This window comes from Callithrix jacchus, chromosome 5 (assembly GCF_049354715.1).
Source record: "Callithrix jacchus isolate 240 chromosome 5, calJac240_pri, whole genome shotgun sequence".
Taxonomy (NCBI): domain Eukaryota; kingdom Metazoa; phylum Chordata; class Mammalia; order Primates; family Cebidae; genus Callithrix; species Callithrix jacchus.
The window spans coordinates 54769921-54795907 of NC_133506.1; the positions used below are offsets into that span (position 1 = coordinate 54769921).

General features: G+C 45.9%; 1 protein-coding gene across 2 annotated transcripts in view; it reads left to right on the forward strand.

Annotated features, from left to right (window-relative positions):
• The window catches only part of ZNF831 (zinc finger protein 831), a 116048-nt gene that overhangs the window by 34565 nt on the left and 55496 nt on the right, over window positions 1-25987 (forward strand). For both annotated transcript variants that reach the window (XM_035299073.3, XM_054255512.2), the window contains exons 2-3: window positions 13210-16962; window positions 18378-18517. In XM_035299073.3, coding sequence (XP_035154964.1) covers window positions 13246-16962; window positions 18378-18517 — 3857 coding nt within the window. In that variant the 5' untranslated portion in view covers window positions 13210-13245. The remainder of the gene's footprint in view (window positions 1-13209; window positions 16963-18377; window positions 18518-25987) is intronic.

Here is a 25987-nt window from a genome sequence, read left to right on the forward strand (position 1 = left end):
ATCCTTAACTTCGTGATATCTGCAAAGACCCTATTTCCAAATAAGGTCCCATTCACAGGTAGCAGGGGCAGAACTTGGATGCTGTTTTGAATACAATTCAGCCCACTGCACTTCCCTTACATAAAGCTACCCTCACCCATCAGGCAGCTAGGCCCATATCTTTGCTGTGCCACTGTTAGAAGGGCATCTTCTCTACTGTAGAGTTCTGGGTGCAGGTCCTCCCTCCTTGGAGCGTGAAACATTAAACAAACAGTGAAGGTAATTTTGAAAAACTCTTCACTCTCATAAACAATATCTAGCTTTCTAGATGATCATTGTATTTTATTTTATTTTGAGACAGTGTCATTCTCGCCCAGGATGGAGTGCATTGGTGCAGTCCTGGTTCACTGTAGCCTCAACCTCCTGGGCTCAAGCAATCCTCCCACCTCAGCCTCCTGAGTAGCTGGGACCACAGGCATGCACCACTATGTCCACCTAATTATTTTTTATAGAGATGAGGGTTTCACTATGTTGCCCAGGCTGATCTCAAACTCCCAGGCTCAAGTGAAGATGATCATCATACAAGAAATCTTTTTTACTTTTTATTTTACTTTAAGTTCTGGGATACATGTGCAGAACATGCAGGTTTATTACATAGGTATACATGTGCCACGGTGGTTTGCTGCACCTATCAACCCATCATCTAGGTCTTAAGCCCCACATGCATTAAGTATTTATCCTAATGCTCTCCCTCCCTGTGTCCATGTATTCTCATTGTTCAACTCCTACTTATGAGTGAGAACATGTGATGTTTGGTTTTCTGTTCTTGTGTTAGTTTGCTGAGAATGATGGCTTCCAGCTTCATCTATGTCCCTGCAAAGGACATGAACTCATTCTTTTTTATGTCTGCATAGTATTCCATAGTATACATATGCTGCATTTTCTTTATCTATTATTGATGGGCATTTGGGTTGGCTCCAAGTCTTTGTTATTGTATATTGTGCTGGAATAAACATACATGTGCAGGTATCTTTACAGTAGAATAATTTACAATCATTTGGATATATACCCAGTAATGGGATTGCTGAGTCAAATGGTATTTCTGGTTCTAGATCCTCGCGGAATCGCCGCTCTGTCTTCCACAGTGATTGAACTAACTTATACTCTCACCAACAGTGTAAAAAGGGTCCTATTTCTCCACAGCCTTGCCAGCATTTGTTTTTTTTTTTTTTAATAATTGCCATTCTAACTGGCATGAGATGGTATCTCATTGTGGTTTTGATTTGCATTTCTCTAATGATCAGTGATGATGATCTTTTTTTCATATGTTTCTTGGCCACATAAATGTATTCTTTTGAGAAGTGTCTGTTTATATCCTTCACCCACTGTTTGATGGGGTTGTTTTTTTCTTGTAAATTTGTTTAAGTTCCTTGTAGATTCTGGATATTAGACCTCTGTTAGATGGATAGCTTGCACATTTTTTCTCCCATTCTGTAGGTTGCCTGTTCCCTCTGATGTTAGTTTCTTTTGCTGTGCAGAAGCTCTTTAGTTTGATTAGATCCCATTTGTCTATTTTGGCTTTTGTTGCCATTGCTTTTGGTGTTTTAGTGATGAAGTCTTTCCCCATGCCCATGTCCTGAATGGTATTGCCTAGGTTTTCTTCTACGGTTTTTGTGGTTTTGGGTTTTACATTTAAGTCTTTAATCCATCTTGAGTTAATTTTTGTATAAGGTGTAAGGAAGGGGGTCCAGTTTCTGTTTTCTGCATATGGCTAGCCAGTTTTCCCAGCACCATTTATTAAATAGGGAGTTCTTTCCCCATTGCTTGTTTTTGTCAGGTTTGTCAAAGATCAGATGGCTGTAGATGTGTGATGTTATTTCTGAGGTCTCTGTTCTGTTGGTCTATATATATAGATATATTTTTATTTTAGGAAGGGAGAAAGGGAGGAAGGCAGGAAGGGAGGAAAGGAGGAAGGGAGGGAGGAAGGAAGGGAGGGAGGGAGGGAGAGAAGGGAAGGAAGGAAATCAAGCAATGAGAGAGACATTGCCAACCTGAATCTAGAGGTCTACAAGTTGATTTCTTTTCTTCTTTTTTTGAGAGAAGGAAAGAAAAAAAAGGAGTGAAGGGGAGGAAGAAAGAGGAAGAAAAAGAGGGAGAGAGAACGGAAATGTTGCTTTATTCTAAAAAAAATGGGTATTAATAATGGCCAATTAATGTTTCATTTAAATCTATGAGTAGGTGTGATGTGGTATTGACAAGAATGTATATTTTGTGTATTTAAAGTGGAGAGCTCTATAAATATTTATTAAGTTTACTTGTTCCGGATCTGAGTTCTAGTCCTTGATATCCTTATTAATTTTCTGTCTCATTGAGTCTAAGTCTCTATGTATCTGGGTGTTAGGATCGTTAGCTCTTGTTGTTGCATTGATCCTTTTACCACTATATCTTTGTTGCTTTAAAATCTATTTTATCAGATATGAGAATTGCAACTTCTGCTTCTTATTTATTTATTTATTTATTTATTTTTGCTCTCCATTTGGTTGGTAAATCTTTCTCCATCCCTTTGTTTTGAGTCTTTGTGTATCCTTGCATGTGCAATGGGTCTGGATGTAACATGCCGTTGGGTTTTGGCTGTATCTTTTGATTGGAGGATTTAGTCGATTTAAATTTAGGGTTACTGCCATTTGATGTTAACTGGCTGTTTTATCCATTCATTGATGTAAGTTCTTCTTTATGTTGATGCTCTTTACTTTTTGGTATATTTTTAGAAAGGCTAATACTGGTTGTTTCTATGTGTAATGCTTCTTTCAGAAGCTCTTGTAAAGCAGGCCTGGTGGTAATAAAATCTCTGAGTACTTGCTTGTTCATAAAAGATTTTATTTTTCCTTCAGTTGTGAAGTTTAGTTTGGCTGGATATGAAATTCTGGGCTGAAAGTTCTGTTCTTTAAGGATGTTGAATATTGGCCCCCACTCTCTTCTGGCTTGTAGGGTTTCTGCTGAGAGATCTGCTGTAAGTCTGATAGGCTTCCCTTTGTAATTAACCTGACCTTTCTCTCTGGCTGCCCTTAGTATTTTCTCCTTCGTTTCAACCCTGGTGAATCTAGCGATTATGTGCCTTGGGGTTGCTCTTCTTTAGGAATATCTTTGTGGTGTTCTCTGTATTACCTGGGGTTGAATATTGTCCTGCTTTGCTAGTTTAGGAAAATTTTCCTGAATAATATCCTGAAGAATATTTTCCAGCTTGGATTCATTCTCTCCATCACATTCAGGTACACCTATCAAACATAAATTTGGTCTTTTCACATAGTCCCACATTTCTTGGAGACTTTGCTCATTCCTTTTTATCCTTTTTTTCTCTAATCTTGTCTTCTTGTTTTATTTCATTAAATTGAACTTCGACCTCTGATATCCTTTCTTCTGCTTCAACAATTCAAGTGTTTAAACCTGTGCATACTTCTCGGCGTTCCTGCATTGTATTCTTCAGTTCCATTAATTCACTTATATTCCTCTCTAAGTTGTCTATTCTCATTAGGATTTCGTCAAACCTTTTTTCAAAGTTCTTAGTTTCTTTACATTGGGCTACAACATGTTCTTTTAACTCACAAAAGTTTCTTATTATCCATCTTCTGAAGCCTGATTCTGTTAATGGGATGTGCTCCTTCTCCATCAAGTCTTGTTCCCTTGTTGATGAGGAACTGTGATCCTCTTTAGAGGGAGAGGCGTTCTGATTTTGAGTATTCTCAGCCTTTTTACGCTGGTTTCTTCCCATCATTGTAAATTTATCCACCTGTCGTCTTTGTAATTACCAACTTTCAAATTAGGTCTCTGAGTGGACGTCCAAGTTGTTAATTCCCAGGGCTGAAATATAAGCAACCCACTGCACCGGCCAAAACAGTGGCATTAAGACTGATGGTGCTTTTCTGCCTGGGAATCTCCAGTCTGGCTTCCTTCTTGAGTCTGTAATAGGCAACTCTGCCTTCCTGGAGCTCCAAACCTTGGTCAGAAGGGGAACCAGTCCCGTTTACTCTGCACCAAGAGCTGCCGCGCCGAGGTGCTGGCACAACCGCCTTGCCAGCCACAAGAGTCGCACTGGTGACCCATGTGGCTCCTCCAAACCTCGGTCAGAAGGGGAACCAGTCCCGTTTACACCGAGAGCTGCTGCACCGAGGTGCCAGCAAAACTGCTGTGCCGGCCACAAGAGTCGTGCTGGCAACCCGTGGAGCTCCTCCACTGGGAATCTTCTGCTCCGTGAGCGACCAAAATTTGTCTGAAAGTGTGGCATCCTCTTGTTCTCTGAGCTTTCACTGGGAGCTGCAATCCCAAGATGTTAGCGATCAGCCATCTTGGATCGTTCCCTCTGTTGGTCTATATATTTGTTTTGGTATCAGTACCATGCTGTTTTGATTACTGTAGCCCTGTAGTATAGTTTGAAGTCAGGTAGTATGATGTCTCCAGCTTTGTTCTTTTTGCTTATGATTGCCTTGGCTATACTGGCTTTTTTTTTTTTTTTGTTAAGGTTCCATATGAAATTTAAAGTAGTGTTTTCTAATTATGTGAAGAAAGTCACTGTTGGCTTGATGGGAATAGCATTGAATCTACAAATTACTTTGGGCAGTATGGCCATTTTCATGATATTGATTCTTCCTTTCCATGAGCATGGAATGTTTTTCCATTTGTTTGTGTCCTTATTTCCTTGAGCAGTGGTTTGTAGTTCCCCTTGAAGAGGTCCTTTATGGCAGTCTTATTCCTCATGCCAGCTTAGGCTTCCCTGTTCTGTCTTCCTTCACTAGAAGGAATATCCTTCTCAGCTCCTTGATTTTGGGTGAATCCCTCCATCTCTCAGCACCTTATTCCTCTTGTTAAAATAATAACAGCACCTCCCCGCTGTGTGGATTAGATGGCTTAGGGCATGTAAAGGCCTTGGGCCCATGGCCTGCACATGGTGTCACATAAAGGTCCACTCCTGGTGCTGTGAAGCTGCAAGGCTTAGGCAGATGTCCCAGGCAAATCAAGGTAATGCTAATGGACTTGGGAAAAAGAAAAAGAGAAAATTATCTGAATAGTTTTCAGCAGATTCTTCCCATTTTGCATTATGCTGTGATCAGTGCTTATAGGTAGCATCTGTTTAATCCTCGTTATCTCCATTTTACAAATGAAAATCCTGAAGTTAAGGAACTTGCTGAGCCTCACTGGGAAGGAGAAAGTGGCAAAACCAGAACTCAAACCCAGGCTTTTTTCTTCTTCCACCAAAAAGACAGGGGACGGGGAGGACTGAGCACAGCTAGCAGCACCTCTGACTTGCCAAAGCCAACCTGACAGCAGGCTTCTCCCTCCACACATCTGTAGCCAATTGACCATCTACAGGGAAACCACGTCATTTGTATATGAAAATTAGGCAATTGCAGGAGACACTCCTCTGCTCCAACTTGCCTAAGCTTTCTGCACACTGTGCGTTTGTTTGTAAACTCTCTTCTGGCCTGCTCCGTTATTATAATTGTTTAGGCAAAATATATTTCATCACTAAACAGAATTAATTTGGCTGAAGTCATAGTGGGAACTAACATGTGTTTGGCACCGATAGGAAGCAGGCAGCCTTCCCTGCTTTCAGAGAGGTGTTGTTTCTAACCAGCCACTCCCATCCTCAGAGACCCTTTCAGACCCTTCTGGAATCTGACAAAAGTTAGGGCTGCTCTTGCTCTCTGGGAACATTCACCTGTGCTCCTAAGGTAAGTTGTAATTTCACTTTGGGTCCTGGCTGGCCTAGATGCACATGCAAGTGGGCAGGTGACTGAGAGGAATCTAAAAGGGGGGCCATTTACACAGTGTGGGCCTGGTTCTGGGATGTTGGGGCACCTGAGGGCTGGCAGCAGTGGGAGATTGTTACCTATCCCAGAGAGGACCATCTAGCAAAAGTCTGTCCCTGAGTAGAGGGACAAAGGCCACCTTGGAGCCAGGCCTGACCTTACCCTCCTGCCTCTGACTTTCCAGCACCTCCCTTTGGGCAAACCTGGCTGGGTACCAGAGAACCAGGGAGCATGTTGACACAGCCTTGCAGGTACGGGATCTAGGTCAAGGGTGTATCGGGTGAAGACTGTAAGTAAGGGAGGTGCTCCTTGACGTGTAGGAACATAACACTCGGGTGTGTGCGATCAGACACAGTAGCCCACAGAGACAAATTTTTAAAAATGTAATAGGAATTTGTTTTCATGGTTCTTAGGGAAAAATAATCATCTCTTTTTGGTGACAATTTATTTAGTGCCCCCCCGCTTTTATGCCCATTATTACAAGTATTTATTTCTTTTGGCTTCCTTGTTTCTGCAATAGGCAAAACATGACATCATGGTTTATACCTTGCATTTCTTGGCTGGCGAGGATAAATATCTTTTCATATCTCTTTTTAAAAACTTTCAATTAAAAAATTTTTTTTGAGGTTGATAGACAATTTTTAAGAGTAGTTTTAGGTTTGTAGAAAATTGAGGAGAAAGTGCAGAGAGTTCCCATCTGCCACTTTCAGCCTGTTTTCCCTGCCCCCACTGGTTTCCCTGATACATCTTGCCTGACTGTGGTGCATTAGTTGCAACTGGTGAACCAACTGATAGACACTGAAGTCAGTGGTCTACACAAGGGTCCTCTCTTGGTACTGCATGTTCTGTGGGGTTTTACAACTGTATAGTGACACATACCTGGCATTACAGGATCAGAACAGTCCCTTTCGCTCCACCCACCTCTTCATCCCCTCCTCCCCTATCCCCTGGCAACCCCTGATCTTTTCGGGGTCTCCACAGTTTTGCCTTTTCCAGAATGTCACACAATACGATGTCTTTTCAGATTGGCTTCTTTCACTGAGGAACATGCCTTTAAGGTTCCTCTATGTCTTTGTGGGCTGCTAGCTTATTCTTTTTGATCAGTGAATAATATTCCACTGTCTGGATATGTGTTTACTGATATTTGTTTACTGAAGAATGTCTTGCTCACTTCCAAGTTTTTGTAATTACAAATACAGTTGCTGCAGACATCAGCGTGCCACTTTTTGTGTTAATGTCAGTTGCAACTCACTAAGAAATGATATAGTTTCCCTTCCTCCCATGTTTTTTTTTTAACTTTTTGAAAATTGTGGTAAAACATACATAAAATGTAACACCTTAACCATTGTGAAGCGTAGAGTTCAGTGGCACGAAGTACATTCACATTGCGTATATCCCTTTTACAGTAACAGTGTTCCAGCCACGAGGCTCTGAAAGGCAGGGTGGGGACCGGGTAAGAGTGTAAGTGGTCCCCATATGTCACAGAGTGAGTGATGGTCATCCAGGATGAACAGAAGTTTGGGAAACTTGTAACTACACCAGCCGTCTTAGCGCTCAATTTCTATCTGCCTCACATGTCTAACAATAGTGTTATTAACTTGTCCATGGCCTTCTCTTTCAGGACCCTACATGTAAACTCTAAAAACCTACTTATGGCATTTCATGTTCTCTCTTTGCCCAGGCTCATTTATGGGTTGCTTCTGTAAACGAGGGCTTGAGAAATTGTCGCTTCTTCTCTTCAAGTTTCTTTCATCTTTTTGTTCCCCTTTCCTTCATCAAGCTGCATATTTGCACCAAAAGCTACGACTGTTTGTGGGGGGAAATTGGGAGGAGGTGGGGAACTGCACACCTGGCAGATGAAGGATGTGCCAAGTTCCCTGCAGGCAGGAGTCTGGGGATGGCGACAGGGCGAGGACTTGGCTTTCAGTCCAGGTGACCAAGGGACTGGCCTGAACCTTTCCTTCACTTGTATGAAGAGGTAAGCCTTCTAGTGTGCTGCCTTCCCAGCCCCCGGCCCTCGGCTTCCCCATCAGTCCAGTGGGGACAATAGGACTTACCATCTCTTTGATTCAGAGTGAGCAAAATTATCTGCAGCCTTTTGAGGTTTTCCTGAGAAAAGTGCTGTCTCCCTGGAGGAAAGTGTTAGTCAGCTGTCATCTTGCCGGCAGGGATCAGCTGTTCCTCAAAGGCGTCAGTTATGCTGTGATCACAGAACAGGCTGCAGGGAGCACAAAATGATCATCATGGCAGGTGTGTCAGAAATGGAGCGCTCTTTTCCTGCCATTTCTATTTTGAAGCCCCAAGCCTCCTACCCTATGGAGGTCAGTTCTGGGCTCCTTTTCCTTCTCCCCCTACCCCCAGATTGGGCTAAAGTATGTGGGGGGACACATGACACTCAACCCTCAGCTCTCCTCAATTCGAACCCATTTTCCTGGCCACTTCAAGGCCCTCCTGGGTGCTCTGGAATTTGTCCTGCGGCAAGAACTCTGTGTGTGCCTCGTCCTCCTGCTTGGACGTGTGCTCTAGGCTATTGATGCTCTGTGTCCTGGCACCCCTGTTTCCAGACTCCCCTGGGGAATGGAGCAGGAATTGCCACTGAGGCAGGAGCTGGAGGGACTGACTCCTCCCTTCCTCTCTTCCATGACCTCCTCACCCACGACCATTAGATAGAACCAGGGGATCAGGACAACAGGCCAAACTCATCCAGTTTCCCTAGGGTTTAGGGCTTTTGGAGTTAAAAATGCCTTTACTGAGTTTCTGCCACAGGAACAGACACAAGCCCTGCCCACCTGTGGCCTGACCCAGCATTTCAGAGCCAACTGCAGGCAGCACTTCTGTGTCCGATGGCTCCCTGTGGCCATAGAGTCTGCCCTGGGCATTCATATGTGGCTGGAAACGCCAACACACAGCTGCTCCCAGAGGCAGCCCCGATGCCGGCAGCTCCCTCGCCCCGGGATGCATGTTCTACACAATCTCCTGGTGTCCCCTGGTGGGATTAAGTTCCAGTCACCCACAGTGGGGACTTGCTGGACATTTGTAGCTTCCTTCTCATCCATCTTTCTCATTTCCCTATGAGTATTTCCTGGGATCACCTCCCAGATAAAATACTTGGATCAGAATCCTTTTCTCAGGAATCCACCCCGAGACAGCATCCCTTGCTAGAGGCGATGCATGGAGACTGCTGAGCTGATGGATGGGGGAAGAGACAAGGGGTAGGAGGAAGACAGGGTGGGGGAGGAATTGGTAGTTAATAGTTCAAAATATTATGGCATATCATTGAAAACTGAAATAAATGGAGCTCTTATTCGGTGCTGGGCACAGCACTTGGTGTTTTCACATAATTTATTTCATCTGATCCTCTTGGTGGCTCTGCCCCAATGCCACTATTCTTAGAGGCAAGGAAACAGTCTCAGGGCCACCCACTAGCAAGATGGTTAAGCCGAGAAGGAACTCAAGCCTACTGATCTCCTGGGGAGGTTTCTGAAATTCTCAGCTAGTAGAAAGGTTGCCATGTCTTGAGATAATTCTTTATCTTCCATTCCTATTAGCTCTCATCCACTTTGGTAGCCACCTACTAATCTCTAAAGGTTCCTGCCTTTCCATCTCTCCTTAAAAAATGATCATGTTTGTTTGGAAGCCAGGGGCTCTTGCAGATGGCGTGCTGCAGTGAGATTCATAATGAGACCGAGATTTAGGAGAGGGACAGAGTGTGCTTGCAGTGGTCGTTTGGGTCCTCCCTTCTGCTCATGGTGTGCAGGTAAATGTTGAAGCCAGTTTCAGAATGAAAAAAAAAAAGGACTGACTTATAGCATTTGCCGATTCTTGTGGTGTCAGGGCTTCCACTGTGGCCAGTTCAAGCTGTGAGCATGATACCACTGACGCTGCGGTTGGGAAGAACCAGAGGTGTGACGTTCCATACCGCCAGGGTGCTCCAGACTGCCAGGGAGCCTTCCCACCACACCAGTACATTCGCATAAATGGCCCCAAGATCCCTGAGAATGGAAGGTGCCATAGAATCTTTAGCAGGTGGTGGGCTCTGAGTATGTAGGAGCTGGTATGAACTGGATGTTTCTTCCCTGCACCTCCACATTCACATGTAAAATCCTCACTCCCCATGTGGTGGTATTAGGAGGTGGGGGCTTTGCAAGGCGGTCAGGTCATGACGTGGAACCCTCTTGAATGGAACGAGCGCCTTCTAAAGGGGATCCCAGAGAGCTCCACTGGCTTCTCCATGATGTGAGGGGGCAGCAAGAAGATGGCCATCTGGGAAGCAGGACACAGGCCCTCACCAGGCACTGAACCTGTCTTGGACTTGAACTTGGACTTCCAGTCTCCAGAGCTGTGTGAAATAAATACTTGTCATTTAAGCCACCCAGTCTAGGGTGTATTTGTTATAGCAGCCCAAACTACTTTAAAAAATTGAGTACCTTTGCTCCACGAAGAAAATACCTTTTTAAAAAATTGAGGCAGTACCTTTTTAAAGTTAGGTAAAATTCACATAACATTAAATTGATCATTTAAACTATTTTAAAGTGTGCAATTCTATGGCATTTAGTACATTTATAGTTTTATGCAACTGCCACCTCTGTCTAGTTCCAAAACATTTTCATCACCCCTAAAGGAAACGCTATACCCAGTTAAAGCCTCATTCCCCCTCCTCCCCCTCCTCTGGCAATCACTATAATTCCAGGTTCTTCATACAAATGCAATCATAAAACATGTGATCTTTTGTGTTTGGTGTCTTTCACTTAGCATGACGTTTTCAAGGTGGATCCCTGTTTAGCATGTGCCAGCTCTTCATTGCTTCTAATGGCTGAATACGCATGACTCCACTGCACCGCATGTTGCCTTCTGTCTATCCACTCATTAGCTGGTGGACATTTGCATCATTTTCCTCTTTTGGCTATTCTGAATAAAGGTACTATGAACATGCATGTACAACTTTTTGTTTGAACACCTGCTTTCAATTCTCCTGGGTATGTACCTAGGAGTAGAGTTATTGGATCATATGGTGATACCATGTCTGACTTTTTGAGGAACTATCCAATTGTTTTTAAAGTGGCTGCATCATTTTATATCCCCACCAGCCATGTTTATAGGTTCTAAATTCTCCAAGTCCTCACCAACACTTGTTATTTGATTGCTTATTAGTTTGTTGTTATTATTTACTATTGCCATGGTTGGTGTGAAGTTCTAGCTCACTGTGGTTCTGATTTACATTTTCCTAACACTGATGGTATAAAGCATCTTTTTATATGCCTTTTGGGCATTTGGAGAAAAAAATCTATTCAAATCCTCTGCTCGTTTTTAAATTGGGTTTTTACAAAAAGTAACTGGGTGTGGTGGTACACGCCTGTAGTCCCAGCTATTTGGGCAGCTGAGGCACGAGAATCACTTGAACATGGGAGGTGGAGGTTGCAGTGAACTGAGATCATGCCATTGCACTCCAACTGGGCAACAGAGTGAGACTCTGCTTCAAAAAAAAAAAAATTGTGTTGTCTTTTGTTGTTGCATTGTAAGAGTTCTTTATATATGGATATATCATGCATATGATTTGCAAATATTTTCTCCCATTCTGTGGATCCTCTTTTCACTTTCTTGAAAGTGTCCTTCGATGAACCAAAGTTTTAAACTTTGAAGTCAAATTTATTTTTCTTTTGTTGTGTGTGCTTTTGGTGTCATGTTTAAAAATCCATTGCTAAATCCAAAGAAGTTATGGAGTTTTAATCCTTTGTCTTTTAAGAGTTTTATAATTTTAGAGTTTACATTTAGGTCTGTGTCAATTTTGAATTATCCAGTTGTCAATTTGTTTGTTTTTAACATCATTTATTTAATTGTAAGCTTACATAATGTATCTTTTAATTATGGCTGTGTTTCAAACCTGGCTTGCATAATTTTTGAAACTTTAACCATCTGCTCTCTTGAGCCAGCATGAATGGCATAACTGCTCAGTGTGCCACTACTCCTATTTTTAAAAATTTATTTATTTTTTGAGACAGAGTTTCACTCTGCCACCCAGGCTGGAGTGCAGTGGTGTGATCTTGGCTCACTGCAACCTCCACCTTGCTGGTTCAAATAATTTTCCTGCCTCAGCCTCCCGAGTAGCTGGGACTACAGGCTCCTGCCACCATGCCCGCTAATTTTTGTATTTTTAGTAGAGACAGGGTTTCACTGTGTTGGCTGGGCTGACCTCAAACTCCTGACTTCAGGTGATCCACCCGTCTTGGCCTCTCAAAGTGCTGGGATTACAGGTGTGAACCATCATGCCCAGCCGTGCCACTACTACGACACCCTGCTTAGAACACCTTGCTGCTAACGGCTGGAATGTGGATCGTTTCCTTGGGGAATGGAGCTGGGCATGGGCGAAGTGTGCTTATGGAGCTCCTTGGGGATGGGTGTCTGTGGAAAAAGGATCTTGGGACCCCTGATTCTCTAGTCATGGGCCGGTCCAGAATTTCCTTCTTACACCTGGTTTTTCCTTTGTGATATGAAGAGCACAGCTGGACCTGTCTTGCTCCCTCCCCTAGCATTTGCCAAGTGACTCCTCCTGGCTTAGAGGGAACCAGTTTTGTCCTAACTCAATCTGGAGGAGCTTTGGAAGCCCCACCTTTGAACAGAGACCTAAGTCTTGTCGTGAGGCTGAGGAAATGCTCCTTTCCTGGTGGTGTCACCGGATCAAATACAGGATGCCCAGCTACACTTGAATTTCAGATACGCAGTGCTCCATATTTCAGTATAAGCATGGCGCATGTGAGATTTGGGATATACTTATACCGAAAGTAATTCTCATGCAATACTCGGGACATACTCATACTAAAGAACTATGCATTGTTTATCAGATTTAACTGGGAGTCTTGGATTTTTTGTTGTTGTTGTTGCTAAATCTGGCAAGCCTTTCTTTGGGTTTTTTTCTTACTGTCTTCATCCTGCAGCAGAGACTCAGAACCTCACAGTGGGAAGGCCCTGATTTCCTGTCCATTTTGCAGATTTGGAAACTGAGTCCCAGAGAAGAAAAGGGATTTGCCCAGGTGCATGTAATCACGGTGAATTTGGAGGACCTTGACAAGCTGCATGACTTTTTCATGAAGTCAGCACATTTTCTGAGTGTCTCCTCTGCATGGGGCATTGTGCTGGTGCCCCGGGATGATGGTGATGAGCCTGCTGTGAACCTGTGTAGGTGGCATGTTAAGTAAGAGGCAGTATTCAGACAGATCTGGCTCCAAATCCCTCTTTGCTACATGTCAGCTTGCACAAGTTACCTCTGCTCTCTGAGCCTCAGCTTTCCCTTTTCTCACTTGGGATGAGAGGACATTCTTGGGGGATTGGCAGGCTTCCATGGGGTGAAGTGCTTGGTGCAGGTAGGGAAGATTGACTGCATGAGGAGAGAGGAGAGGTACCCGTGGTAAAGTGTGCTTGTTTTCTGCAGGTTGTCCAGTATCCTGGGCTGTCCAGATGATGTGGAATGGAGGCTCCAGAACCCACCTGCCCTGCCCCTCCTGCCAAGGACCAGCCAGCTCCCACTCCTGGCCCTCCAGGTGCCCCAGGTGGCCAGGCCTCACCTCACCTGACCCTGGGCCCTGTCCTCCTGCCGCCAGAGCAGGGCTTGGCTCCCACTGTGTTCCTAAAGGCCCTGCCCATCCCACTGTACCACACGGTGCCTCCTGGGGGCCTCCAGCCACGCGCCCCCCTCATGACAGGCAGCCTGGATGGAGGCACCGTGCCGTTCATCCTCAGCCCGGTGCTGCAGCCTGAAGGGCCTGGACCTGCCCAGGTGGGGAAGCCGGTGGCCCCAACGCTGACAGTGAACATTGTGGGCACTCTACCTGTCCTGTCGCCGGGCCTGGGGCCCGCGCTGGGTAGCCCAGGCAAGGTACGGAATGCTGGCAAGTACCTGTGCCCGCACTGCGGCCGTGACTGCCTGAAGCCCAGTGTTCTGGAGAAGCACATCCGCTCCCACACAGGTGAGAGGCCCTTCCCTTGCGCTACCTGCGGCATTGCCTTTAAGACCCAGAGCAATCTCTACAAGCACAGGCGGACGCAGACGCACCTTAACAACTCCCGGCTGTCCTCTGAGTCTGAGGGGCCTGGGGGCGGCCTCCTGGAGGAAGGGGACAAGGCCGGAGAGTCCCCCAGAGCAGACGGCAAGGGTGAGAACCAGAGCCAGGGGATGCGCAAAGGGGCCTCGGAGAGACCCCTTTCTCCGGTCGCCCATGTGCCCCTTGTTGCCAAGAACCTGGATGTGAAGACTGAGGCTGCTCCCTGTTCAGGGTCCGCATTTACCGACAGAGACGCTCCTTGGGACTGTGCCCCCACGGCGTCACCCGGGCTCCCCGCAGCCGGCACTCAGCCCTGGCGCAAGTTGCCGGAGCAGAAGTCCCCGACGGCCGGGAAGCCGTGTGCCCTGCAGCGGCAGCAGGCGACGGCCGTCGAGAAGCCCTGGGACGCCAAGGCCCCCGAGGGCCGGCTGCGAAAGTGTGAGAGCACAGACTCCGGGTATCTGTCGCGCTCTGACAGCGCAGAACAGCCGCCCGCTCCCTGCAGCCCCCTGCACAGCCTCTCGGAGCACAGTGCCGAGTCCGAGGGCGAAGGCGGCCTGGGTGCAGGGCCAGGGAGCGCGGGGCCCGAGCCCGGGGCGCGAGGAGCCGGCCTGGAGCTGGAGAAGAGGCGGCTGGAGGAGCGCATCTCGCGGCTCATCTCCCACAACCAGGCGGTGATGGACGACGCCCAGCTGGACAACGTGCGGCCCCGGAAGACCGGGCTGTCCAAACAGGGCAGCATCGACCTGCCCACGCCCTACACCTACAAGGACTCTTTCCACTTTGACATCCGTGCGCTGGAGCCGGGCCGCAGGAGGGCCCTGGGCCCTGCACGCTCCACCTGGACGCCCCCTGACAAGTCTCGGCCCCTCTTCTTCCACTCTATCCCCACTCAGCTCTCCACCACCGTGGAATGTGTCCCCGTCACCAGGAGCAACTCGCTGCCCTTCGTCGAGGGCTCCAGGACGTGGCTGGAGCCCCTGGAGCTCCGGGATCCCTGGCCAAGGACACAGAAGCCTCTGAGCCCCAGGCCGGGCCCAGCCCGCCTGGGTTGCCGCTCTGGGCTGAGCTCAGCTGACGTCCCCGGTGGGCACCCCCGGGCCCTGGTCAGACAGGCTGCAGTGGAGGACCTGCCAGGCACCCCCACTGGAGACGCCCCAGTGCCTGAAGAAGACAAGGAGGCAAAGAGAACTGCTGCACGGGAGGCCGCGGCCAGCAAGGGCAGGGCGGGTGGCAGGAAGTGCGGCCAGAGGAGGCTGAAGATGTTCTCCCAGGAGAAGTGGCAGGTGTACGGGGATGAGACATTCAAAAGGATCTACCAGAAAATGAAAGCTAGTCCCCATGGAGGCAAGAAAACCAGGGAGGTGGGAGTGGGCGGTGGGGCAGAATTGGGCCTTCCTCTGCAGAAAAAGGCAGCAGGGAGCTCGGACACAGTCCCCACCCAAGACAGGAGGACCCTTGTCCATGAGGACATATCCAAAGGGGTCACGCCAGAGCTTTGGGGAAATCCACCTGCCGTGGAGGCCTCTTTGGTGACTGAGCCCCCTAAGCATGGGAAGATAGTAGCCAGGACAGGAGATGGTAACCGACCCAGGGTGGAAGAGGCTGTGTCATCCCCTGCACCGGGTGGCAGAGACAGTCCCTGTTCAGGCAGTAGGAGCCCCCTGCTCTCTCCAAATGGGAGGCTGGAATTGGGGTGGCAGCTGCCCCCAGCACGTGGCTCCCTCAAAGGGGGTGACCTAGAGGCCCCCAGGCCAGTTTTGCCAGATCCCAAGCTGGAAGGAGGTGGGGGGAATGTTCAGGAGACCTGCCCGTGGGCCCAGACTGTCCTGAGATGGCCCAGCAGTGGCTCTGGAGGGGACAAGCTCCCCTCGGAGAGGAAGAAGCCGAAAGTGGAGGACCTGCACAGCCAGGAGCAACCAGAGCCTGTGGGTGCAGAGAGCCCACGTGGGCCCACGAAGGCTGCCTCTCTGCCATCCCAGAAGCAGGACGCTGAGCCTGGGGAGGTGCCAGGGGGCTCAAAGGAGAGTGCCCGGCCAGTGGGTGAGCCTCTGGAGTCCTCTGGAGCCTCCTTGGCTGCTGCTTCTGTTGCCCCGACGAGGGTTAGGCTGAGGGACAAGGCTCCCCCACCGCATCCTGCAGCCCCAGACCCTGGGGAGCAGCCCCTGCTGGCCACTCCACCTCTGGCTTCTAGAGTCCTCCCTGCCCTGGCAGACAATGCCTTTTCCCCGAAGTACCTCCTCAGTTTACCTCAGGCAGAGACCCCCTCACCACTGCCTGTTCCTGGGAGACCCAGGCACAGCCAGGACTCTCTCTGCAGCAGTGGGTGGCCTGAGGAACAGGCATCCTTTGTTGGGTCAGGACTGGGGACCCCTCTGCCTCTCAGCCCAGCCTCAGGCCCCTCCCCAGATGAGGTGCATAGCATCCTGGAGGACCCCAGCTGTTCCAGGCCATGGGATGGGAGAAAAGGGGCACAGTTGGGAGCAGACAAGGGAGACAGGATGGCTACTAGCAGGCCAGCAGCCAGGGAGTCGCATGTCTCAGCCTCCAGGGCTCCAAGGGAGACCACCTTCTCCCAGCCCACCCCAACGTGTGAGGCCCATTTTGTCCAGGACATGGAGGGTGACAGCCACTGTATCGGTCGCCTCTGCATGGGCAGCACTTTGGCAAGGGCTAGGCCCTCTGGGGATGTCCCAAATCCCTGGGTACCCAGCTGGGAGGTGGGGGAGCCTCCTGAGAATGCCCAGGAAGACCCTCCTTCAGAGTCCGTGGCAGGGCCTGACCCGTGTTCCTCCCTCCAGCTTGGCTCCTTCCTCACTGGCCTCACTTGGCCTCAGGGTGTGGCCTCAGGTTGGCCAGAGCTGTCCCTGTCTTCCCACTCAGGGACATCTCGGAGTCATGACTTCCACAGGCTCCATAGTCCCTTTCCCTCACTGAAGGCCGAGCCGCGGCTCACATGGTGTTGCTTGAGCCGCAGTGTCCCTCTGCCTGCGGAGCAGAAGGCAAAGGCGGCATCTGTGTACCTGGCGCTGCACTTTCCTGGCAGCGGCCTCCAGGATGAGGGTCCAGACGGCCCTCCTGGGAGCAATGGAGGATGGACCCGGACAAGCCCTGGAGGAGGAGGACCGGTGCAGACGTTCAAGGTAAAGCTGGGCTTTGCCCCCAGGGCCTGGGGTTGAGAGAGCATGTCATTAGCCCAAAGGACCTGTTGTGAGGGAGGGAAGTGTGAAGCCATCCCATGTAGCATCTACTGTTCACTATCTCTGCTTGCTTGTTCCTTGGGGAGGCTGGGGATGCCACATACACGGCAGGAAAGAATAAAGGCCAAGTGCAAACCGAAGCAGAGTGGTGGGAAACCAGAACTCCACAGGGAAGAGTGATGGTACTCGAGACCCTGGGTGAGGTGTTCTCCATAATCAAATGTAAAATTTCCCGCCGGGTGCGGTGGCTCACACCTGTAATCCCAGCACTTTGGGAGGCCGAGGCGAGTGGATCACGAGGTCAAGAGATCGAGACCATCCTGGTCAACAAGGTGAAACCCCGTCTCTACTAAACATACAAAAAATTAGCTGGGCATGGTGGCACGCGCCTGTAATCCAAGCTACTCAGGAGGCTGAGGCAGGAGAATTGCCTGAACCCAGGAGGTGGAGGTTGTGGTGAGCCGAGATCCTGCCATTGCACTCCAGCCTGGGTACCAAAAGCGAAACTCCGTCTCAAAAAAAAAAAAAAAAAATTTCCCTGAGCTTCCTGGTGACAGACGAAAAGTAAAATGAAACACTCCATCAGAGAGGCGGCTCTCCGGATCACTCTTAAAATTAGAAAGCAGGAGTCTTATTGAGAGATAGACTCCCAATAATTGAGAAAGTCATTACACTGGGGATTCTGGAGAAGGAATTACTGTTGATTGGCCTCAGACCTCCCTCTGAGGTTCCTGGGAGCAGAGATAAAAGGGGGAATGTGGTGGACGCTCACGGGTGTTCTCACTTGGTGATGAAATAACACATAGCTTCATCTTGAGACGGAGTTCACATACCTGGTTGTGATGACTGAGGCCTTAGTTCTGCTCTGGGGTAGCTTGAGCCACGGCCACTGAGGACGGTCCTGGAGGCTCAGCTCTAATTTAACCCTTGTGGACAGTGACAAAGGCCTGGAGACCAGAGCCTTGCAGGTTGTTCAGCTTTCCCTAGGTGGAACTCAGAGTTGTGGGGAGTGCTGTTTCATCTCAAGAGTAGCAGGTAAATCAGGAGGGCCCCAGAGGTGTGGGGCCTCCGGGAGAGGTGGGGTTAGGGAGAGTAAAGGAGCTGGTCACTGTGTTCTTTGGCCTCCAGTTGACACCGATGACGTAAGCTTTCCTCTGTGATCAAGCCCAAGTGGGTTTCAGGAGGTTCTGTCGAGGAGCGCTCTGACTTGCCTGGTACGCTCAGGCCACTTAGCAATGCAGTATTTCTGTTTGGATTTCTGAAGACAGGCATCCTGTCTGCAGAGAGAGAATGCTTCTGAGTTGTCCTTATCATGAGGACTTTGAGTAATGTGATGCCAGCGTGCTCGGTATTTTCAGCTCCCCTACCCAACAGTCCCAGGGGTGATGTCCCAGGACCAGGTGTCTGAGCCACAGCGGAAGAAAGGCCTGCCTCGTAGGAGGGCAAAGATGTCTCGTGGGAACAGCAAGCAGAGAAAACTGAGGATCAACCCTAAAAGGTAGGTTGAGTGGCCACCTCTGTCATTTCCACACGTACCCTCAGCTCACAGTTTTGCAAAACCTCAAGAAGAACTTAAGACTGAATTCAAAAGGTATCTGTGTGCTCCAGAGAAAGAGTTCCTGTTTCCTAGGGTTTAGAGTTTCGTGATTAAAGGACTGAATTTGTTTCCCATTAGTCCCCCTGCCCCTTACAACCCAGTGTCTGTGTGTTTTTCAGTGGCACCTTTCTAAGGCCAGGAATCCAGCAAATCTTTGAAATAATTGCATTGAAAACACATTCATTCAACTTAAGTCCTGAAGAGACAGTGTGTTAATTATTTACAGCTTTTATTGCTTTCTTAATTATGCAAGCAATGAATGTCCTTAGCAGAAAAATTAGACAATACAGGTGAGCAAAGAGAAGACAATAAAACATCGTAGTAATCTCACCACGCAGAGATAATCACCAAGAACATTCAGGAGTGTGCCCTTCCAGTCTTTTCTTTGCGGTATGTGCATGCTTGTGTCCACTGCTAACGAACGGGAGGACCTACGGATCTGCCTGCTGCTCAGTCATTGTGTCTTTCTTGGATTGTCTTTCTCCTTTGCTCAAAACTGGTCAGGCTGTCCATTGCATACAAGTTAAAAAGCAGATTCTGTAGCCAACCCCTGCCCTCTTTTTACCCTCATTTTCCCTGTGACCTCCTCCTCTCCTGCTCCCCCTCCACCCTAACCCCATTCTTTAATCCACATTCTAATCCCAGATCCCTGATGCATTCATGCTCCACACCTCAGCTCTCAGCATTCTCCCCCTAGACTCCTAGACTGTCAATCCTTTTTTTCTTTGGGATGGAGTCTCACTCTGTTGCCCAGGCTGGAGTGCAGTGGCACAATCTTGGCTCACTGTAACCTCTGCATTTGGGGTTTGAGCGATTTGCCTGCTTCAGCCTTCTGAGTAGCTGGGACTACAGGCATGGGCCACCACACCTGGCTATGTTCTTTTTTTGTTTGTTTGCTTGCATTTTCAGTAGAGATGGGGTTTTGCCATGTTGCCCAGGCTGGTCTCGAACTCTTGGCCTCAAGCCATCCTCTCACCTTGACCTCCCAAAGTGCTGGAATTATAGGTGTGAGCCACTGCACCCGGCCTGTCAGTAATTTATCCAAAGCCTGGATATTCTTCAAGGGGCAATCCAAATTCCTAACTCTCCCCTGTAGCTGCTCAGACCCTCAGTGGCTAGAGATGACCTCTTCTCTTCTGGATCCCCCTCCCACCTCTATTAATGGTCTGCCAGGACCATGTGTCTGGAGCTAGCATTATGGAGCACCTGCTGCACACCAGGCTTTCCCTAATCACTTTCTGGCATGGATTATTTCAGGCGATCCCACAAGGTACTGCCCACAATGTGGATCGTATTATTAGCCCCATTTTTCTCACGAGGAAATGGTGACAGAGAGAGTTTAAATGATCTCCCTAAGGACCCAGATTTGAACCAGTCAGTCTCCTTCCATAGCCTGTGTGCCAACTGGTGGCTTGTCTTGGTGCACCCCAGCCTGTCCTGGGCACTCTGGTGGCCTGGCATTTTCTAGATTTTTCTTGCAGTGCCTGAGATTCTGCATTTCTGACACAGCCAGTGATGGTGCTGTCCTGACCCCCAGAGCAGGTTTGGAGGATTGAGGCTTTCCTTTTCAGCATCCCTTCTTTCTCATCACTCAGGGTCCTAAGACAGAAGCCCAACTCAAGGTAGTCTAAACAAAAGAAGACCTCCCTCCGGCTTGTGTAATCAGGGCCTCCAAGCCTCATCATCAGCCCTGGCCCAAATTTGGTGGTGTGGGAAGGATAGTCTTCCAAAGGAAAATTCAAATGCTGCTCTCGGGGAAAGGGGAACACATTACATTCAGATGGAGGAGCTGCATGTGGGTCACCGGGAACCAAGGGACGTTTGGCCTGTGGTTGTTGGTCCTCCCCAGTATCTCACCAACAAGGAGGAAGCACTCAATTACATCTGACTGGCAACTGATGAGCCTGAAGTCTCCAGGCATTGTCGGGAAGATGTGGGGAGGGGAAGAGGGTCCTTTTGTTGGTTCATGACTGTCTTTTGAGTTAATTCCAGCTTCAAGGCCTTTGTACCTGCTAGTCCCTGCACCTCCACCTGCACTCTCCCCGTCTTGCTCCTCACATGACTGGCTCCCCTGTCTCAGAAAAAAACATCAGGACCATGAAGGCATGGATGTCTTTGAGGGGAGATATTATTCTGCCTACCACAAACAGCTCCCACTTTCCCGAGACTTCAGCTTGACTAATTTGACAAATGTTTACCATGCACCTGCTATGCGCCTGGTGCCCACACCTAGAGGTGGCTGGGGAAACTTTCTTAATCCAGAATGAGGGTCCCAGGCCGGAGCCCCAGGAGGCTTGAGGATATCTCTCCAGGACATCTTACAAACTTACTAGCAGCTCTTGGGCCAAACACAGTGCATGTAAGAACCTTGTTAGGCCAAGTGTTCTAAAATTTTTGACACTTACCAGCCACATAATTAGAGGAAAAGATTTCTCACAAAAATCTGGATTTCTAACTTTTCTTGAAATATGGGAAGCTTTGAAGACACTGGCCCTGCCTCCTTGCATGGCAATAGCCGGCTGGAGATGAGCAGTGGCCACCAGTGAGAGCAGTGCTCTCCACTGTGCTCTCTAGTTTGCCTCTCCTAATGCCTTACCCTTGGCCAGCCTCTTTGAGTTATGCTATCTGCCTGGCCCCTATAGCATTTGAGTTTGCAAATTTTGGTCTCAATTGCGGGTCTTGTGAGAATAGACTACATCTCCAATCAATAAATCACAGCAAGAGTCCATAGATGGATACAGGAGGGAGCAGGGGCATTGCAGAACAAGGAGGGCTTTGAACAAGGACTTGAAGCTCTAACCAAGAACCACTGGCTGGGTGAAATGAGGAGGAAGCTGTTGAGCTTTTTATGTCCTCAAATATTTATTGGTCGATCATGATTCATTAATCATTTATCCTTTTGTTGGTTCATGACTGTCTTTTGAGTTAATTCCAGCTTCAAGGCCTTTGTACCTGCTAGTCCCTGCACCTCCACCTGCACTCTCCCCCTCTTGCTCCTCACATGACTGGCTCCCCTGTCTCAGAAAAAAACATCAGGACCATGAAGACATGGATGTCTTTGAGGGGAGATATTATTCTGCCTACCACACTATTATTCACCCACCCACACACATGTGTTTGTAGCTATTTATCCATCCATCTGCTTACCCACCCACCTATCTTCCATCCATCCATCCATTTGTCTATCAGTCATCTAACTCTTGTGTTCTCTCCTCAAGAAGGAAGACTACTTCTTGATTCATTTTCCCACTTTCACTTCAGTTGTCTTGATGTTCTACAGAAAATGAGATACTGTAGCAGAGATTGCTCTATAGTCCTTAGCTTACAGAGAATGATAAAGTTCATATATAAGAGTATTGGTTCTCTTCTAAGTAAAGTGGCATTGGGGGAATAGACTGCATATAAAGTATTACCTTATATGTTATATAACAATATGTAGAAAAGAAAAATTAAAAAGATAATTATGTTGTTTTATATATTTGGCACAAATTGTATCAATCTGTGTTTTTACTTTGCAAATCACCAATAATATATACTATGTTTTGTGTTTTTAAAGTACATATAAACGTATCATACTTTTATTATTCTTCAGTTTGATTTTTAAGGTCCACATTGTGTTTTTGAAGATCTCATCATGTCAGGACATACAGATCAAATTCATCCATTCTGATTGCTGTAGAGTGTCTCATCCATGAATGAGAGTTTGCCCTTCATTTATAAGCTTCCTGTGTTTGTGATTTTTAAAGTGATGAATATGATTTATAGGATTCTGTATATATCCTAGATTTGTATGTTTTATTTGCCTGTTATGTATACTGCAAATACATTTCCAAGTCTATTACTTGTCTTTTTTTTTTTTTTTTTTTTTCTGTTGCACAGACAGGCCTCGAATTCATAGCCCTACCTCCTCAAGAACCAGGACAACTGGCCTGAGCCACCTAGGCTCTATTACTTGTCTTTTTAAGCCCATTTATTAATATGTACCCACATAATTGCCCATCTCTTGTCTTTTCATTTGTTTCTTCATGTCACATCTTCTTTCTGGGATTATTTTCATCTGCCTAAATCATATTCTTTAGAATTTCCTTTAGAGAAGAAAATCATCTTAGCTTTTATTACTCTGGAAAGATATTTATTTCATCATTGTTGTTGAAAAATATGTTTTCTGGGTACACAGTTCCAGGTTGACAGTTATTTTCTCAGCACATCAAAGCTATTGTTACATTATCCTTCAGCTTCCATTTTGTGGTAAAGAAGCCAGCTGTTAGGCTACTTGTCTGTCTTTTGAAAGTCTTTTTGTCTCTGGCTACCTTTAAGATCTTCTTTTATCCTTTGGTGTTCCATAGTTTTACTTTGATGTTTATAATGTATGTTGTTTTTTATTTGTTCCATTAGGAATCCACTGGACTTTTTAAATTTGTGGATTAGTGTCTCTCTGTAAAACACTCTTAGCCATTATTCTTCAAATATTGCCCCTATCCTGTTTGATCTCCTTCCTTTCTGAAATACTGAAATAATATATATTAAGCCTTTTCTATCTTTTATGTCTCTAAATTTCTACTTTTAATAACTTTGTTCCTCTGTGCTATGATCTGGATGCTTTGTTCAAATCTGTCTTTAAAAGTTTACCAGTTTTTTAATCCACTGAGTTATTTTTTTGTAAAACTTTGTTAAAGTATAATTAAATTTTAATAAATCAAATAAATGCTGACATATGTATATACCTGTGAAACAAACAATATAACCAGGATCATGAGCATATCTGTGAAGCCCAAAAGTTTCCTCCTTTCCTTTTGCAATTCCTCCATTCTGCCCATCCTGAAGTCCTTCTATCCCCAGGTAACCACTGATGTGCTTTCTGTCACATAGGATAGTTTGCTTTTTCTAGAATTTTCTAGAAATGGAATCATATAATACATGCCCTCTCTCTCTCTCTCTTTTTTTTTTGGCCTGGCTTTATTCAGTCAGCATTACTATTTTGAGGTTCAGCCATGTTGTGTTGATCAATAACACATTCCTTTTTATTGTTAATTAGTATGCCATTGAGTGAATATGTCACAATTTGTATATATGTTCACTTGATAGACAGTTGGTTTGTTTCACTTTGGGGCTATTACAAATAAAATGACTATAAATATTCATATACAAGCCTTCATATGAATAAGCTTTAAATTATCTTGGGAAAATACCTAGAGGTGAAAAGACTGGATTATATGGTAGGTGTATTATTAGCTTTTTAAGAAGCTGCCAGATTGTTTTCCAAAGTGGTTGTATCATTTTACATCTCCACTAGCAGTGTATGAGAGTTCCAGTTCTCTACATTATTGTCAATGCTTGGTATGGTAATTCTTTTTTTTTTTTTGAGACGGAGTTTCGCTCTTGTTACCCAGGCTGGAGTGCAATGGCGAGATCTTGGCTCACCGCAACCTCCGCCTCCTGGGTTCAGGCAATTCTTCTGCCTCAGCCTCCTGAGTAGCTGGGATTACAGGCATGCACCACCATGCCCAGCTAATTTTTTGTATTTTTAGTAGAGATGGGGTTTCACCATGTTGACCAGGATGGTCTCGATCTCTTGACCTCGTGATCCACTCACCTCGGGGTAACTCTTTTTAGTTTTAGTCATTTGAATTGTTGTGTAGTGGTATCTCTTTATAGTCTGAATTTGTATTTCCCTAACAAGTGATGATATTCAGCATTTTTAAGTGGGCTTATTTAGTATTTGTATATCTTCTTTGGTGAAGTGTCTCTTCAAATCTTTTGTACATCAAAAATGGGTTGTTTTCTAATTACTGAGTTTTGAGAATTTTTTAATATATTCTGGTTATAAGTTCCTTATCAGATATGTGATTTGTAAATATTTTCTTTCAGTCTGTTGCTTATCTTTCTATTTTCTTAGTAGCATCTTTTAAAAATAACTGTCTTTCACTTTGATGAAATTTAATTTATATTTTTTGTTGATTGTGTTTTTAGTGTTATAGCTAAAAAAAAAAAAAAAAAAAAAAAAAAAAGGTGTACCTAAACAGAGCTGCAAAGCTTTTTTTCTAAGTTTTTCTCTAAAGTTTTATACTTTTAAGTTTTATATCTAGGTTTATAATCCATTTTCACTTAACATTTACATATGGTGTGATGTGTGGATCAAAGTTCTTATTTTTGCATGTAGATATCTGGTTGTTTCAGCATCATTTGTTGACCTATTTGTCTATTTCAATGCAACCACCACACTGACTTGATTATGCTGCTTGACTCTAAGACTTAATATAAAGCTAAAGTATTCGAAGAGTGTGGTATTTGCATCAAAATAGATAAATAGATCAATGGAGCAAAATAGCGAAAACAGAAATAGACCATGCTGTGGTCAATTGATTTTTCATACAGGCTCAAAGGAAGTTTGGTGGAAAAAGTAGAGTCTTTTCAGCAAATGGTACCAGACCTAGAAAATTTCTCCATCAATAAGTTGAGGTGTCATCAGGCTTACCTCATCTGTTTCTCTTCTCTCAGGATCACTGCCTTTATTGCTCAATGTCCAATGCTCTGAACACTATTGTTTCGTATCTTTATTCAGTTCTTTTACTTGGGATGGTAAATCTGGTTAATGTTCCAAAGTCTTGGTCAGAAGTCCCTGGCCTATTGCAATGCCTCTTAATTGATTTCCCCTACTTTTATTGGTCCACTAAATGTTAAATTTAATTGTTAATGTGTATTATGATTTATTTCCAAAAAGTTTATTTAATTATTTTTCTAATTTGCTTGATTACTTTTATAGTCTCTTGCACTTGACTCTTACTTTCAATCTTTTTATTTAAAAAAATACATCTAATGTTTTGTATCTGTCAGTGACAACATACGAAGTCTTGGTGCACCTGTTTTATATATTAGCTCTCACTTATGTTAACTTATTTCCTTGTGTTAAAATTCTTGACTGTGAGTTGATATTTTTGGAACTTTGAGACTTGGGTTGAAGATGGATTCCTCCAGTAAATATTTGTTTTGCTTCTGCTGGGTGCCTGTTTGTTTGTTGTTATGTTCCCTAGGCAGGTGGTTGGAGTAGGGAGTATTTATTTCTAATTCACCCACATGTTGACAGTATATCTTTCAGAGGTCTCAGCTTTCTGCAGGAAAGGAGGTTGGGTCTTTCACTTGCCTCTCACTGAAGAACATTCTGGCCTTTAAGTTCTGTACCCTGAACTGCATCAAAGGATGAAAATGGAAGGTCAGCCTCACCTGGTTTGGCAGATGCCTCAAAGTGAAAGCAATCTTACTTTTCCAGAGTACAGCTCTCACTTGGTTTTTGCTTTTGAACTATTTCTTAATTTTAATCCGAACATAAATAAATTTAAATATAAATTTTAATGTTTTGTTACATTTTATGCT